The sequence below is a fragment of the Symsagittifera roscoffensis genome, chromosome 5 (assembly GCF_963678635.1).
Source record: "Symsagittifera roscoffensis chromosome 5, txSymRosc1.1, whole genome shotgun sequence".
Taxonomy (NCBI): Eukaryota; Metazoa; Xenacoelomorpha; order Acoela; family Convolutidae; genus Symsagittifera; species Symsagittifera roscoffensis.
In genome coordinates, this window is record NC_087066.1 from 37,104,951 (window position 1) to 37,118,998 (window position 14,048).

Here is a 14,048-nt window from a genome sequence, read left to right on the forward strand (position 1 = left end):
GAACACAAATTAGTTATTGAGTTTAGCTTTGTTGATGATTTTTAATTCTTATTTTTAATTTCATAAAAACATTTTTCTATTCGCAATATTTTTCCAACTTTGTGTCGTTGCTTTAATTTGAAATGGTTGAAAAAATTGAAAGCTTATGTGACTAATTTTGTGCCTGAAATTTAGGATTGTTTTGTGTGATAAATTGTGACTTAAACTCAACAAATATTTGAATTCAAGTGTTATCTAGTTCTTGTTAATTCTATTTGGATTTGAGTTAAAAGATTCAATCAAATTCACTACGCCCTAGATTATGACAGTTTTACTACAATGAAGAAATTGCCTTAGATTTTTGTTAGGAAGGTAACAAGGGTTGATAAAACGATACGGTTTTAAGAGTTAATTCAACTTGCTACTTTAATGTAAAATCCAGACACTGAATTAGAGGTCAACATACAGACAGACCCAGATTGATTGACAGGCAGAAACCTGCTCACATTTGGTAGTGAATGAGGAACTCTCGTGAATATAAATAATTATAGGTAACACCTGAAATGATTGACATCCAAGTAGTCCCCACATTTCCCTACAGATGTAAAGTTTAAAGACAGTAATTCAAATTGAATATAATAAGTAGCAACACTGAAACAGTCATCCCTCTCCCTGGGTTACAAATTTTGAAAAGTTTGAGAATCAGTTTTCTCCCTGCATTGGATTTTATAGTTTTTTCACGCCCCTTGGTTTTTCTTTGGTAATGGAGTCAATCATCATCCGTCCCACTTTATCCACTGGTTTGCGTCGTCTCTTACTCTTTCGGGTTCCCAAACTCTCGCTCTGCGTCTCCGATTTTCCGTCTTCCTGGCTGCTGTTCGGGAGACATTTCCTCGATACTAGTGCTGGTCTGCTTGGATTTCCTTTCGCGCGTTTCGCTTTTGTTTTCCGTTCTTTAGCCGTCCGTTCACAATGCTTCTTCGCCTTGCTCGTCCCTTGGCCCGCTGCAACCGCTTCCTCGCGCCGGTAATTTGACTGGTAATCGCAATGAGATGGTGACCAATGGCCCATTATCTTCACTCTCCGAATCGTCTGATGTTCGACGATTACCCTTGCTTTTTGTGTCTGCATAGTTTTCGACCGCTTTGACTTAGGGCTTCATGGAACGCCCCGCCTTGCGCTTGCTAGCATCTCAGCCACGTTTTGCTAGTAGTCCGCTGGTAGATCTCGGCGGTATCCTTATCTACTTGGTAGTGCAGTTCGTCCTGCGGTCTCTCCCTCTGGTCTGTATCGATATGCTGATTGCTATTCAGTTTAAGCGGTGAATTCCTCAGTGTTGGAGCGTAGGTCAGTTCTGACCCTTCCTACCAGTTTGAGTGTTGCGGGTCGGCGATCGGATTCAGTTCTGAGTCGTTTTCGTCTAAACACAAACATTTTTGTTTTAGAACGTTTTTCCAATCCAAGTTTTTTAAACTTGGTTTTTTGGTGAGTTTAGGTAAAACGGTATTCGGCTCCCGGCCGAGGTGTGCCTCGAAAGGGGTTAGTTGAGTTATCGCATTTGTCGAGAACCGTAACGCGCCTAACGCTTTTTCGACCATTGTTTCTAATGAATTGTGTTCCTTTTCGGTCGCATAGGTGAGCACGACGTTTTTGAGACTGCCGATTATTTTCTCCACCCACCCCGTGCTCCGGAGATCGTTTACCGGTGAGTAAATTCGCTCAATTCCTTCGCTTTTTTTGAAGCTTTTAAACTTGTTGGACGTGAAACATGACCCTTGGTCTACATGGATTTTACGAGGTACTTCGTGGTGATAGATGTACTTTCCAGAAGTTTTAAAACCTTATCCTACGTGTTGGTTGTAGTAACCATGGCCGATAGCCACCTTGAAACTATCCGCCGCAACTAAAATATACTTTTTCATACATTCATTAGGTTCGCTTGGTTCGGGGTGTTTTCCAATATCTCTCTTGGGTAGCAAAGTTTTTAGGTTCCTATCCGCAATCATGCACTGTTGACAGTTTGTCGCTTTTGCCGCCAGACTGCGGTACTTAACGGGGTACCAAACATCTCGAGCTGCCTCGAACATGTTCCGCTTTCCGTGATGGTAGAAGTGGATCCTCGATTCTACCGGTACTTGCAGGGGCAATGGGGTTACCAGTCGTCCGTCCTGCAGGGGCAATGGGGTTACCGTAACGGCTATCGTATTGGCTAATTGGCTTTGGGGGCCGCTTTGGTGTCTTGATAAGTAATCTGCGAAGCCAATTTTGTTAACCGTTCTAGCCATCTTGATAACCTCGAAACAAGGGTTTTGTTCTTCTTGTTATTACCATTGAGTAGTGAAAATAAGGCTTTATGATCTGTGATTACTGTAAATGGTCTTCCTAGGACATAGTTTCTAAAATATTCAGCCCCCCACACAACTGCCAACGATCTAGAGTATTTCTTCTCCGAGTATTTTTTCTCCAAGTAGTCCCCACATTTCCCTACAGATGTAAAGTCTAAAGACAGTAATTCAAATTGAATATAATAAGTAGCAACACTGAAACAGTCATACCTCTCCCTGGGTTACAAATTTTGAAAAGTTTGAGAATCAGTTTTCTCCCTGCATTGGATTTTATAGTTTTTTCACGCCCCTTGGTTTTTCTTTGGTAATGGAGTCAATCATCATCCGTCCCACTTTATCCACTGGTTTGCGTCGTCTCTTACTCTTTCGGGTTCCCGAACTCTCGCTCTGCGTCTCCGATTCTCCGTCTTCCTGGCTGCTGTTGGGGAGACATTCCCTCGATACTAGTGCTGGTCTGCTTGGATTTCCTTTGCTTGGTCTGCGTGCAAAATCAGTTCAGCAAATGTGGCGGAACCTCAAGTTTCAGAACAAGTAGATGTCTCGGTTGCAGAGGACATAGAGTTGGGAACTCGAGTGAGTCAAAAATATTCTCCAATCGCAATCCTCAGCCGGGAATTCAAACTCAAGTACAGGTTGTGATCAAGTCTAGGGTGTACAGCTGATATGCAAAGAGCTTTAAAAAAAGAGTAGAAAAAGCAAGAGCGAAAGGGTACTGAATTGACTTCGTTTTATCTAGAAAATTCTGGACACGGTTTTTAGTTCGCCATAGATCGAGGAAGTAGAAGGTATATTTTTGTTTCCTGACTTGTGAACACAAATTAGTTATTGAGTTGAGCTTTGTTGATGATTTTTAATTCTTATTTTTAATTTCATAAAAACTTTTTTCTATTCGCAATATTTTTCCAACTTTGTGTCGTTGCTTTAATTTGAAATGGTTGAAAAAATTGAAAGCTTATGTGACTAATTTTGTGCCTGAAATTTAGGATTGTTTTGTGTGATAAATTGTGACTTAAACTCAACAAATATTTGAATTCAAGTGATATCTAGTTCTTGTTAATTCTATTTGGATTTGAGTTAAAATATTCAATCAAATTCACTACGCCCTAGATTATGACAGTTTTACTACAATGAAGAAATTGCCTTAGATTTTTGTTAGGAAGGTAACAAGGGTTGATAAAACGATACGGTTTTAAGAGTTAATTCAACTTGCTTCTTTAATGTAAAATCTAGACACTGAATTAGAGGTCAACATACAGACAGACCCAGATTGATTGACAGGCAGAAACCTGCTCACATTTGGTAGTGAATGAGGAACTCTCGTGAATATAAATAATTATAGGTAACACCTGAAATGATTGACATCCAAGTAGTCCCCACATTTCCCTACAGATGTAAAGTTTAAAGACAGTAATTCAAATTGAATATAATAAGTAGCAACACTGAAACAGTCATCCCTCTCCCTGGGTTACAAATTTTGAAAAGTTTGAGAATCAATTTTCTCCCTGCATTGGAGTCAATCATCATCCGTCCCACTTTATCCACTGGTTTGCGTCGTCTCTTACTCTTTCGGGTTCCCAAACTCTCGCTCTGCGTCTCCGATTCTCCGTCTTCCTGGTTGCTGTTCGGGAGACATTCCCTCGATACTAGTGCTGGTCTGCTTGGATTTCCTTTCGCGCGTTTCGCTTTTGTTTTCCGTTCTTTAGTCGTCCGTTCACAATGCTTCTTCGCCTTGCTCGTCCCTTGGCCCGCTGCAACCGCTTCCTCTCGCGCCGGTAATTCGACTGGTAATCGCAATGGGATGGTGACCAATGGCCCATTATCTTCACTCTCCGAATCGTCTGATGTTCGACGATTACCCTTGCTTTTTGTGTCTGCATAGTTTTCGACCGCTTTGACTTAGGGCTTCATGGAACGCCCCGCCTTGCGCTCGCTAGCATCTCAGCCACGTTTTGCTAATAGGCCGCTGGTAGATCTCGTCGGTATCCTTATCTCCTTGGTAGTGCAGTTCGTCCTGCGGTCTCTCCCCCTGGTCTGTATCGATATGCTGATCGCTATTCAGTTTAAGCGGTGAATTCCTCAGTGTTGGAGCGTAGGTCAGTTCTGACCCTTCCTACCAGTTTGAGTGTTGCGGGTAGGCGATCTCCTTCAGTTCTGAGTCGTTTTCGTCTAAACACAAACATTTTTGTTTTAGAACGTTTTTCCAATCCAGGTTTTTTAAACTTGGTTTTTTGGTGAGGTTAGGTAAAACAGTATTCGGCTCCCGGCCGAGGTGTGCCTCGAAAGGAGTTAGTTTAGTTATCGCATTTGTCGAGAACCGTAACGCGCCTAACGCTTTTTCGACCATTGTTTCTAATGAATTGTTTTCCTTTTCGGTCGCATAGGTGAGCACGAAGTTTTTGAGACTGCCGATTATTTTCTCCACCCACCCCGTGCTCCGGAGATCGTTTACCGGTCAGTAAATTTGCTCAATTCCTTCGCTTTTTTTGAAGCTTTTAAACTTGTTGGACGTGAAACATGTCGATTGGTCTACATGGATTTTACGAGGTACTTCGTGGTGATAGATGTACTTTCCAGAAGTTTTAAAACCTTATCCGACGTGTTGGTTGTAGTAACCATGGCCGATAGCCACCTTGAAACTATCCGCAGCAACTAAAACATACTTTTTCATAAATTCATTAGGTTCGCTTGATTCGGGGTGTTTTCCAATATCTCTCTTGGGATATTGGAAAACAAAGTTTTTATGTTCCTATCCGCAATCATGAACTGTTGACAGTTTGTCGCTTTTGCCGCCAGACTGCGGTACTTAACGGGGTACCAAACATCTCGAGCTGCCTCGAACATGTTCCGCTTTCCGTGATGGTAGAAGCGGATCCTCGATTCTACCGGTACTTGCAGGGGCAATGGGGTTACCAGTCGTCCGTCCTGCAGGGGCATGGGGTTACCAGTCGTCCGTCTAGCCAGACACAGTCGTCTCTTAAGGAGAGGTCGTTTGCGTATTGGGCCCAGTTCTGCCTTCAGGTTGGTCTTCTTTTGTAATGCCTTTTGTAACTTTGAGTAAATTGATGTCTGCTGGGATGTTTGAAGCGATAAATTCCAAATTAAATAGTTCAGGTAATGAGGTAGACTTCTTGATAATTTTACAATCGCGTGGGATAATTGAGATGAATCGCTGGTTAGAATTTATTGCTGGAAATAGTTCACCTGTAAATATGGAAGGAATTGGTAAAACTTTTTTTTCGAATCTCGTGTGTTTTTAGTGGTGGCTGCAATTCGTGGATTAATTAGTTGTTTCATCGCTGCTTTCAAGTTTAAGGTCTAGTCTGATTGGGGAATTTAGCTTTCATACATTTTTCTAAGATGTTATTTGTCTTTCGTATTCAATGATCGTCTTCCAGGGGAACGGTATATAGCGCACACTGAACGTCGTTTGGATTCAGTTGACGTATGCGATATGCAGATTGGACCATTCTTATTGGCGAGATTTCTTAAGCATGACTTTTCGCCCTCAACCGTCGATGTGCTTGAGCATGTTTGTCGGTTTCGATTTTGATTGGATGAATCGCGTTTTGTTTGTTTAGAACCAGGTTCTTGCATTTTCCGAGTTTTATCATTAAAGGGCTGGATTTTGAGTTAGTAACCAAGGGATTTTCTTATTGCATTAATCTTAGCTACTGTGACTCGGCTATCGTAATGGCTAATTGGCTTTGGGGGCCGCTTTGGTGTCTTGATAAGTAATCTGCGAAGCCAATTTTTGCTCAAAATTGAAAGGAATCAGTCTGTCTAGCCATCTTGTTAACCTGGAAACAACGGTTTTGTTCTTCTTGTTATTACCATTGAGTAGTGAAATTAAGGCTTTATGATCTGTGATTACTGTAAATGGTCTTCCTTGGACATAGCTTCTAGAATATTCAGCCCCCCACACAACTGCCAACGATCTAGAGTATTTCTTCTCCGCTGCGTTCCAAAAATCGTGATGTGAATGAGATTGGGCGCCATCCTTCGGATAATAATTGTTCAAGCGCCGCTCCTAGACCATTGTGACTAGCTTCACAGGCGACTATAATATGTTTGTGTACATCGAAGTGTTTCAATTCGACTATCTTTGCTACCCCTTATTTGATATTTTGAAACGCTTTTTCATACGCTTCAGTCCATTTACATATGTTCTTTTTGCTTAACAACGGTCTATGTGGTGCCGATAGTTCTGCCATTGCTGGAAGGTATTTGTAGAGGCTGTGAATTAAGCCCACAATTGATTTTAATTGATTCGCGGTCTTTGAGGGCCCAAGTGCGTTGATTGGCGCGGTTTTCCGTGATTCCGAGTCCGAGTCATTCGCATTCGAGCTTTACGAATTCAAACTTAGGGAGTTTCAATGACTTTCTCAATCAAAGATATTCGGTTCCCGTGGTTGTTACCAATATATCCTCGATAAAAGCGTTCGGAAACTCGTTCAAAATTGAGTCCATCACCACCCTCTGGATATCGGCCGGCATTGACGTTAATTTGTAAATTCTCATCCGGAACCTGTACGTACCAGTCGACCGACAACCCACTTGTGAGAAGTTACGTTGCACGCTCGTATCTTCACTGAGTAGTAATTGCGCGTACACAAGTTTAATCCATCGTGGTAAAATACACGCCCCCTTGTTTTTTCTCGGAAATAAGTTTTTCTGTGGCCTTGGGCAAGCAATTTTCTTCCGATCTCTTTATCCACTTGTCTTAGAGTGTTACCGGCACTCTTCGACCTTTTAGATGTATTGGTACGAGGTTTTCGAAAAAGTCCGCCCATACCTTATAAATATTAATTTTACTAGTTCTTGTAAAAGTTTTGGGAATAGCTTACTGAAATACTGTTGCCAAGGGATCATGTTCTGCCAAGGGTTCATGTTCGATGTCTTGTGCCCTTTGGATTTTCATAACTGTTCTCTTTGGATTTGTCTGCATGAGTTGTAGGTTCAGTTTCCCATGAGGTCGCGTCCCACGATCGACGGCCAGTTTCCTCCGATGACTGACTTCTGATGTGGTCTTCATCCGTATGATGTCAACTCCACATCCAATTTCCCCAGAAAGTTAATCCGATTGTTGCTGAAGTTCCAAAATTTGTCCTCATCGCTGTTCTTCTGCTTCAGCTCAATGCCGGTTCTTCCCAGGGTCTTCTTAATGTCATTCATTGTGGATATCGATTTTGGTGATCCGCTCTCGATCCAAATATTCACCAGATGTCCATTTATGCTGATCTTTAACTTTGGCCAGGCAATCTTCAATAGTGTTTCTCTCCTACGTCGTTTTGTCATTACCATATAATCATCGAAGCTCTCTGATGACCAGCGAAGCTCCCTTTTCACAAATCCTACGGAAGTGGGGTGTTGTGAACTGACTTCATCCCAGGGGGTATCCTCCTCTTCAAACATTTCATACCCTTCGATAAGCCCTACTGATTGTCCCCCGCGACAATCTTTGTAATCATTGTCCCGTCGCGACAATCTTTTCTCCTGCATGTTTTCTCGTAATGACCCTCTTTCTTGCAGAAGTTACATGTAACGGATCTCGCTAGGCATCGTTGTCGGTGTTTCGGGGTGAAGTTTGGCTGATCGCTTTTGAAGCAATTCCAGTCTGGCGTTCGGACTCCCCACGATTCTGATATGTCCTTTGAAGTCCAAAACATAGATACAAATTGGAAATGAGCGTTTTTTCCACTTTTTCCCTTGGTTTTCCTCCAACATCCCCCAGTGCAGCGATCTGCGTTGCCGTTAAGGCGGCATCGAAGTAGTAGTTTCATGAAATTAGTCCATGTTTTGCCACCATCGAACAGTGGAATCGTTGTTTCCACTGTTCCCAGAGTAGTTGTTTCTCCGCCTGGTTCGGAGGCCAAAATGCTTCAATCCCCAAGGGGTTTTCCACCTCCATCCGCTGACTGCGCCATAACTCGGGTTGATAAAACGACACGGTTTCAAGAGTTAATTCAACTTGCTTCTTACGTTAAATCCAGACACTGAATTAGAGGTCAACATACAGACAGACCCAGATTGATTGACAGGTAGGTACCTGCTCACACTTGGTAGTGAATGAGAAACTCTCATGAATATAAATAATTATAGTTAACAACTGAAATGATTGACATCCATGTATGTAGCACCTCACAAAGGATCCCTGTTTTTTTTGAAATTTAGTCTTCCCAAGTATACTTAAATTGCATTTAAACGAATATTTCCTCATTTGTTTTTTGGCGCTTTTCAATAATTTCAGCTTTTTTTAATTAGAAAAAAATACGCGATAAAGTTTGATTGTTTTCATTTATTTCCAGGTATATATGATTTTTCAGATGTTAATTGTATTCGTTGAAAAGCGTAATCTTTGGGACAGTCGTCAAAATACTGCAGCCAGAGTATAGCTCAATTTCCTGTCACAAATGGAATGGAGTAAATCGAGCAGAGCTGAAATTCCCGAAGGTTCCAAACAAGATACCAGTAGACGGAGAACTGGACACAGTGGAAGCGGCGATTCAAGTACTTTTGGATCTGTACAAGCCTCTGTCGCTGCGGATCCGAACGTCTTTGCACTATGCGAGCAGGGGTACCAGTCGTGTGTACATCTCAATCAAGCGTATTTAAGTGCAGTGCAGCTTTTGAAAACACCTGTGGCAAAAGTGTGTTCACCAGGCGACAAAGAAGTCGCAACTGATGTGTTCATGGTGAAACAGAGCAAGCTCAAAGAACAGTTGGACCACGTGATCAGACACTTGCGTGTAGTGCGGACAAATGGAACCAGACTGAAATCCTTGTTTCCGGATGAAAAACAACAGGCCCAGGACTTCCTCTTGGGGCAGGGGGACTCGTGTCGTGAAAGGGAGAACGGAGAGTCTAGATTAGGGTCTAAAGTTCAGGACAGAGAACTAAATGATAGAATAAACACTAATAGTGAAGATATAGGAGAAACGAAAGAAGAACTGCATCGTCTCAGAGCTGAGCTGAAAACTAGAAATGAACGGTTGGCGGAGCTGCGGGAGGAGTTGGTTAAAATGACGAGCAGCTGATGTCATAAATAGAGGTCTTCGATCGAAGTTTGGATCACGTAACGCCTGTGAAACATTGAAGATGGGAGATGATCTTGGAGTATGTTTGAACGGACTCAACTCTTGTTGATTTGACTTTTTTGTGATCTCGACATTTTTCCATTTATCAAACAGAACAATATATGTTAGTTATGAATGAAATTTCTCAGTTTTTGTTATGTGGATTTTCCATGAACCTGGGATTAAAACAAGAAAAGCGCTGGTGGTGATGTTTTGCTTGCTACTCTTGTGATTACCAAGGGTATTGCAACCGGGTACAAAAAACTTCCCGTTTAAAACTTTGCTCAGAATTGCGAAAATTAAAAATGGTGAATGTGCGCCCGTGGTTTTTATGTAGGTACGTATTCATGTCCCGTGGTATGTCGCGTTTGGTCAGCATTTTTGATAGGTGTTCTTTGGCCGAAAATTTTGGTAGTTTTTTTGCCTTATTGGGTGTCGGCTTATTGGCTGCGGGAGGAGTTGGTTAAAATGACGAGCAGCTGATGTCATAAATAGAGGTCTTCGATCGAAGTTTGGATCACCTGTTTCTTGCTTTAGTTCTTGCTTCTTGATTTTTTTAAAAATCTTTTTTGCCTGTAGTTTTCAGATTCGGAGTGTCCACAAACTGTCAGAATCGTGGCAACGACATGTTTTTTCGGCTGAAATGTTGTCGGCTTAGTTTTTGATTTTTTTTGGGTTTACCGTTACAGAAGTGACATTTTCAGATGCGCGTTTCCCATCTTTTTCATAACCATTGAGACTAAGCCTTTAGGATTCGGCTATGTCTTTTTTGTGGTTCTATGTAGTTTGTTTCCCATACTCTAATCCTATTCTTTGCAAAAGGAAAAATCGACGGAGTTAAAATAGCTGTAAATTTTTTCCAAGTAAATTTTTTCCAAGACTTCAGTTGCATCTGAGTTGAGGAGGTTTAGTTTTGTTCATTTCTTTGGCTTTTTAGTTGTTGGTGAAATTTCCTCATCTCAAAAATTAGCCGAACCCATACGAAGCAATTTTTTGGGTTATAGTAATGCGTATCGAATGCTAAAATTCCCCCTCACTTCCATTCGACAAAAAAAAACATTTTCAAAAGATGGCTGTGTTCGGAAAACATGTGCAATTTGCACAGCAACCAGATTTGTTTTGTTTTCAGCTTTAAAACGATATAATTTTCCATTTTTTTGTCCCAGAGCTTGTAAAGAGTTTTCCTTGTTTGTTAGGTTCGTTGTGTATATTTTCTTATTTTATCGATTTTTTAGATATGTTCTTGCTTTAGTATAAGATTTAATACGAGAGCAAAAAAGGAAAGAAAGTGAGGCAATGAAAACGAGAGGTGAGCTGAAAGAGGCGGACCAGCTGGACTGTTCTGCGTGTAAATTGATGACTGTGACATTGTGTGCTGTGCTGAATGGCTATTTGTTGTTCCATTGGAGAACTCTGTCCAAGAGCAAAAAAATTACTCTCGGTCAGAAGGTCGCGTTTCCCTCACTCATCGCAGGTTAGGAAGTTTGTTTTTAACCAACAATTTAAAAAATATATTGGTATGCTTGATGTTGATTGAGATGATTGTTTGAAAAATTTCGCGCATGAGAATAGCCTCCTGTTCAGTGACTGTTTTTTGATAATAGATTTGTTCTAGGCAGCTCTTACATGGGAATTAGCAGAATAATGGAATGGGCTCCATGGCACAAGATAGAAACGAATGGTCAACAGATAGGACAAAACCAGAATCCATCTTGACGTTTTGGTCAAGAGTTTTTGAGGGCGGATTGATGAAGTTGCAGGGCAGAAATCAGTTAACCGCCGAGTGAGAGAGGAGCCGAAATTATTATTTTTTTGCTACAAGTTGCTCAATTCGCAATAAATTTTGTAGCCAATCCCATTTTTTGTTGATATATAATTGGATATGTTTTGTGTTTTCAAAATGAGGTGACTAATGTTATCTTTTACCAAAAGGTGGTTCACGCTGTTTATGTGAGGTCATTTTTCCATATTTATTGGTGTTATTTAATCCTCTATTTAGGCCGCCAGGCAGGTGCATATATCACTGAATGACCTGAATATAATTTCAGGTTGGAAATGCAAATCAGTAATAGATGATAAAAATTCAGAATATTTAATATTGAGCTGGTTGAGTTTGCTTCTGGGAAATCGTCTTTGGGACTATATGGAAGATTCTGTATTGAGCTCTGATTGGCCATTAAGGCCTGTCGAATGTGCCATCTGCAAAGAAGTGTTGAGAGATCCCCGCATTTTACCATGTGGTCACCTGTTTTGTGGCTCTCGTCACTCTAATGAAGAGATCGAAGGTTGCTCATTTGATTTGGAACCTGGAAACCGAATATCATGTTTGCGTAAACTGGTAGTAAATAACGAGGAAATCGACGAAGAAGAAAGGAGTTCAGGCTCTATAACGCATGTGAAATGCGCTCTTTGCAATAGAAATTATCATATAGACCTAGAACGCCTGGCGCCGATGTATGGAATCCGAGAATTTTTGGACTCCGTAAGAAGAGGGCATGTAAATATCACAGAAAACAAGGCTTTAATCAAAAATCAAACGAACAAAGATAAATATCTGAAAAAAGGCATGGAGGTTATTTGTGTATATCACGCACCTCTTCCAGTAGAATTCCAATGTATGAATTGTGAAGGTGAACAAATGCTGTGCAAGTTTTGCTTTGAAGAGGATCATTTTGGACATCCTGTCAGATTGAAGGCTTCTTTGGATCAAGAAGTGTTCGTTCAAACTATGGACACACTGGATATTGCCGAGACACGGATGAGGTACGTATTTTTGTTACGGTTATCTTCTTTCTCGCTTTTTTTAATTCATCGAAAATGAACATAACATATTGATAAGTGGCCATCCTAGATCTCCATTCGTGAATTTTACTCAAAGAGCCTCATTTTGGAACATCTCTGGTAATTTTTGTGTGAAATGATCTTATTTTTGTTAGCACTGAAGTTGTAAACTTTCTACAAAATCGGAAAAATCCACATTTGTAGGGCTACATTGTCTTTAAAATTTTGTAGAGCATGTTTTTTGGTGTAATTATCAAATAATAATGAATAAGAAAATTATACATTTTTTCTCTCGTCTTGATCCTCGGATTAATTCATGTAAGCAACAGAAGTATCTCATTAATTTGGCGTATTGATTTTCTTTATGATCTTTCTAATTTCAGTTCTGAAAGTTGAAAGGTCGAAAAGATGTTTGTATTATAAAAGTAATGAGGCATGAAAAAATGGAGAAATAAAAATAATAAAGAGCTGTAGCAGAGGTCAGTTGCAACAACTCAAAACAAAATTAAAGAAACTAAACATGGCGAAATTATGAAAACTGAAAATTGTTAAGTTATTTAATAGCAAATCAAATTTTTTCACGCCAAGTTTGGCAATTAGATGTTGCACCAAACAGAGCCTGTTGTTTGAAGGAACCAAATGATTTTGTATGAGGCACAGAAAGTTCCGTCTACAGTTTTGATATCAATCAAACTTAAGAAATGAGTCTTACATTTCGAATATTTCGAATGTCTCCTATCAAGGTAAAATAATTACCCTTCCGAGAGCAAGTGTCTTATAATCGGGAACTGGACTTTTTTTCCTGCTATTTTTTTCTGTGACTTTTAAACAAATTTTCTTACAAATTTTACTTATTTTTACTTGCTTTATTATTGAACCTGAAGGTTCGATCTCACTTGGTCTAAAGGTAGCACGTCGTCTGTGCTAAGGTCTGCTGATCGAGTACCGGCCGGACCTTGTTTTTTTGAGCGGAAAAAGGACTTACGCTTTAATTCCTTCAGTCTTTTCGTGACGTGGTCGGAACGAATAATTTTTTCTAAGGTTTATTCAGTTAATTAACCTAACTTTTAGATGCAAAGAGGGTGCATGTAGAGCAGAAACCCAGATAGCTAAATTAGAAGCATCTCTAACTCACATGCGGATGTTACATGAGAGGCTAATGGGACTGGACCAAGCGACGGAAAGACTTTTGGGAGATCGAGAGAGGAGCGAGTTGGATTTGGGAAAGAAACGAAGGCTATTTGACTACTCAGATATAACTTGTTGTGAGTTGGTGAGCGTAGCGAACGAGTGGAAAAATGTACAAAATGGAATTTATAAATCCCTGTTAAGAACCGATCGGGGTGTCAGAAAATCGGAAATTGTTAGAAAGTCGAAGAAAAGAAGTTGTTTCGATGACATCAGAAATTTGTTGCTTGGATTTTCGAACATAGATGTAGCTGTATTGTTCGTGTTAATTCTATGCAATGTTGCGATGCTAGTTACATCATCATAGAGCAAAACTGACAAGCTTCTGAAATTTCGACTTGTATTTCAATATTTTTTGCGCTTCTCTGTTAGAGTGTGCCAGAATATCAGGTCCGAGTAAAGGCTATTTTAAACGTCTGTCTGGAAACGAAAAAGGACTGTAGAAAAAGCGCGTGTGAAGCTGTGCATCAAAGAAGAGAAAAAAAACAGGTTGATGCGTAGTTGGTTAGCACCTTATAATTTGGTGATCCGCTTGTGCAGTGTCATTACAGTTAAAGTCTCATGGAAACAGTTAGTTTCAAACTCGTTATTTCGTTATTCATATCTATAAATATTTTAAAATATTCTTGTGTCCTACTTATATGGCTTTTATGCATAAATATTTAGTTAAATATAGGTTCGT

At 40.3% G+C, this 14,048-nt stretch overlaps 2 protein-coding genes across 3 annotated transcripts in view; both read left to right on the plus strand.

Annotated features, from left to right (window-relative positions):
* LOC134847015 (suppressor of cytokine signaling 7-like) overlaps positions 1-14,048 on the plus strand; it is a 210,250-nt gene that overhangs the window by 140,913 nt on the left and 55,289 nt on the right. The window lies entirely within an intron of this gene.
* LOC134846181 (uncharacterized) lies at positions 11,450-14,037 on the plus strand. The gene is made up of 2 exons (XM_063863430.1): positions 11,450-12,160; positions 13,250-14,037. Exons 1-2 carry the CDS (start codon positions 11,541-11,543, stop codon positions 13,671-13,673), a joined length of 1,044 nt encoding a protein of 347 aa, XP_063719500.1. The 5' UTR covers positions 11,450-11,540; the 3' UTR covers positions 13,674-14,037.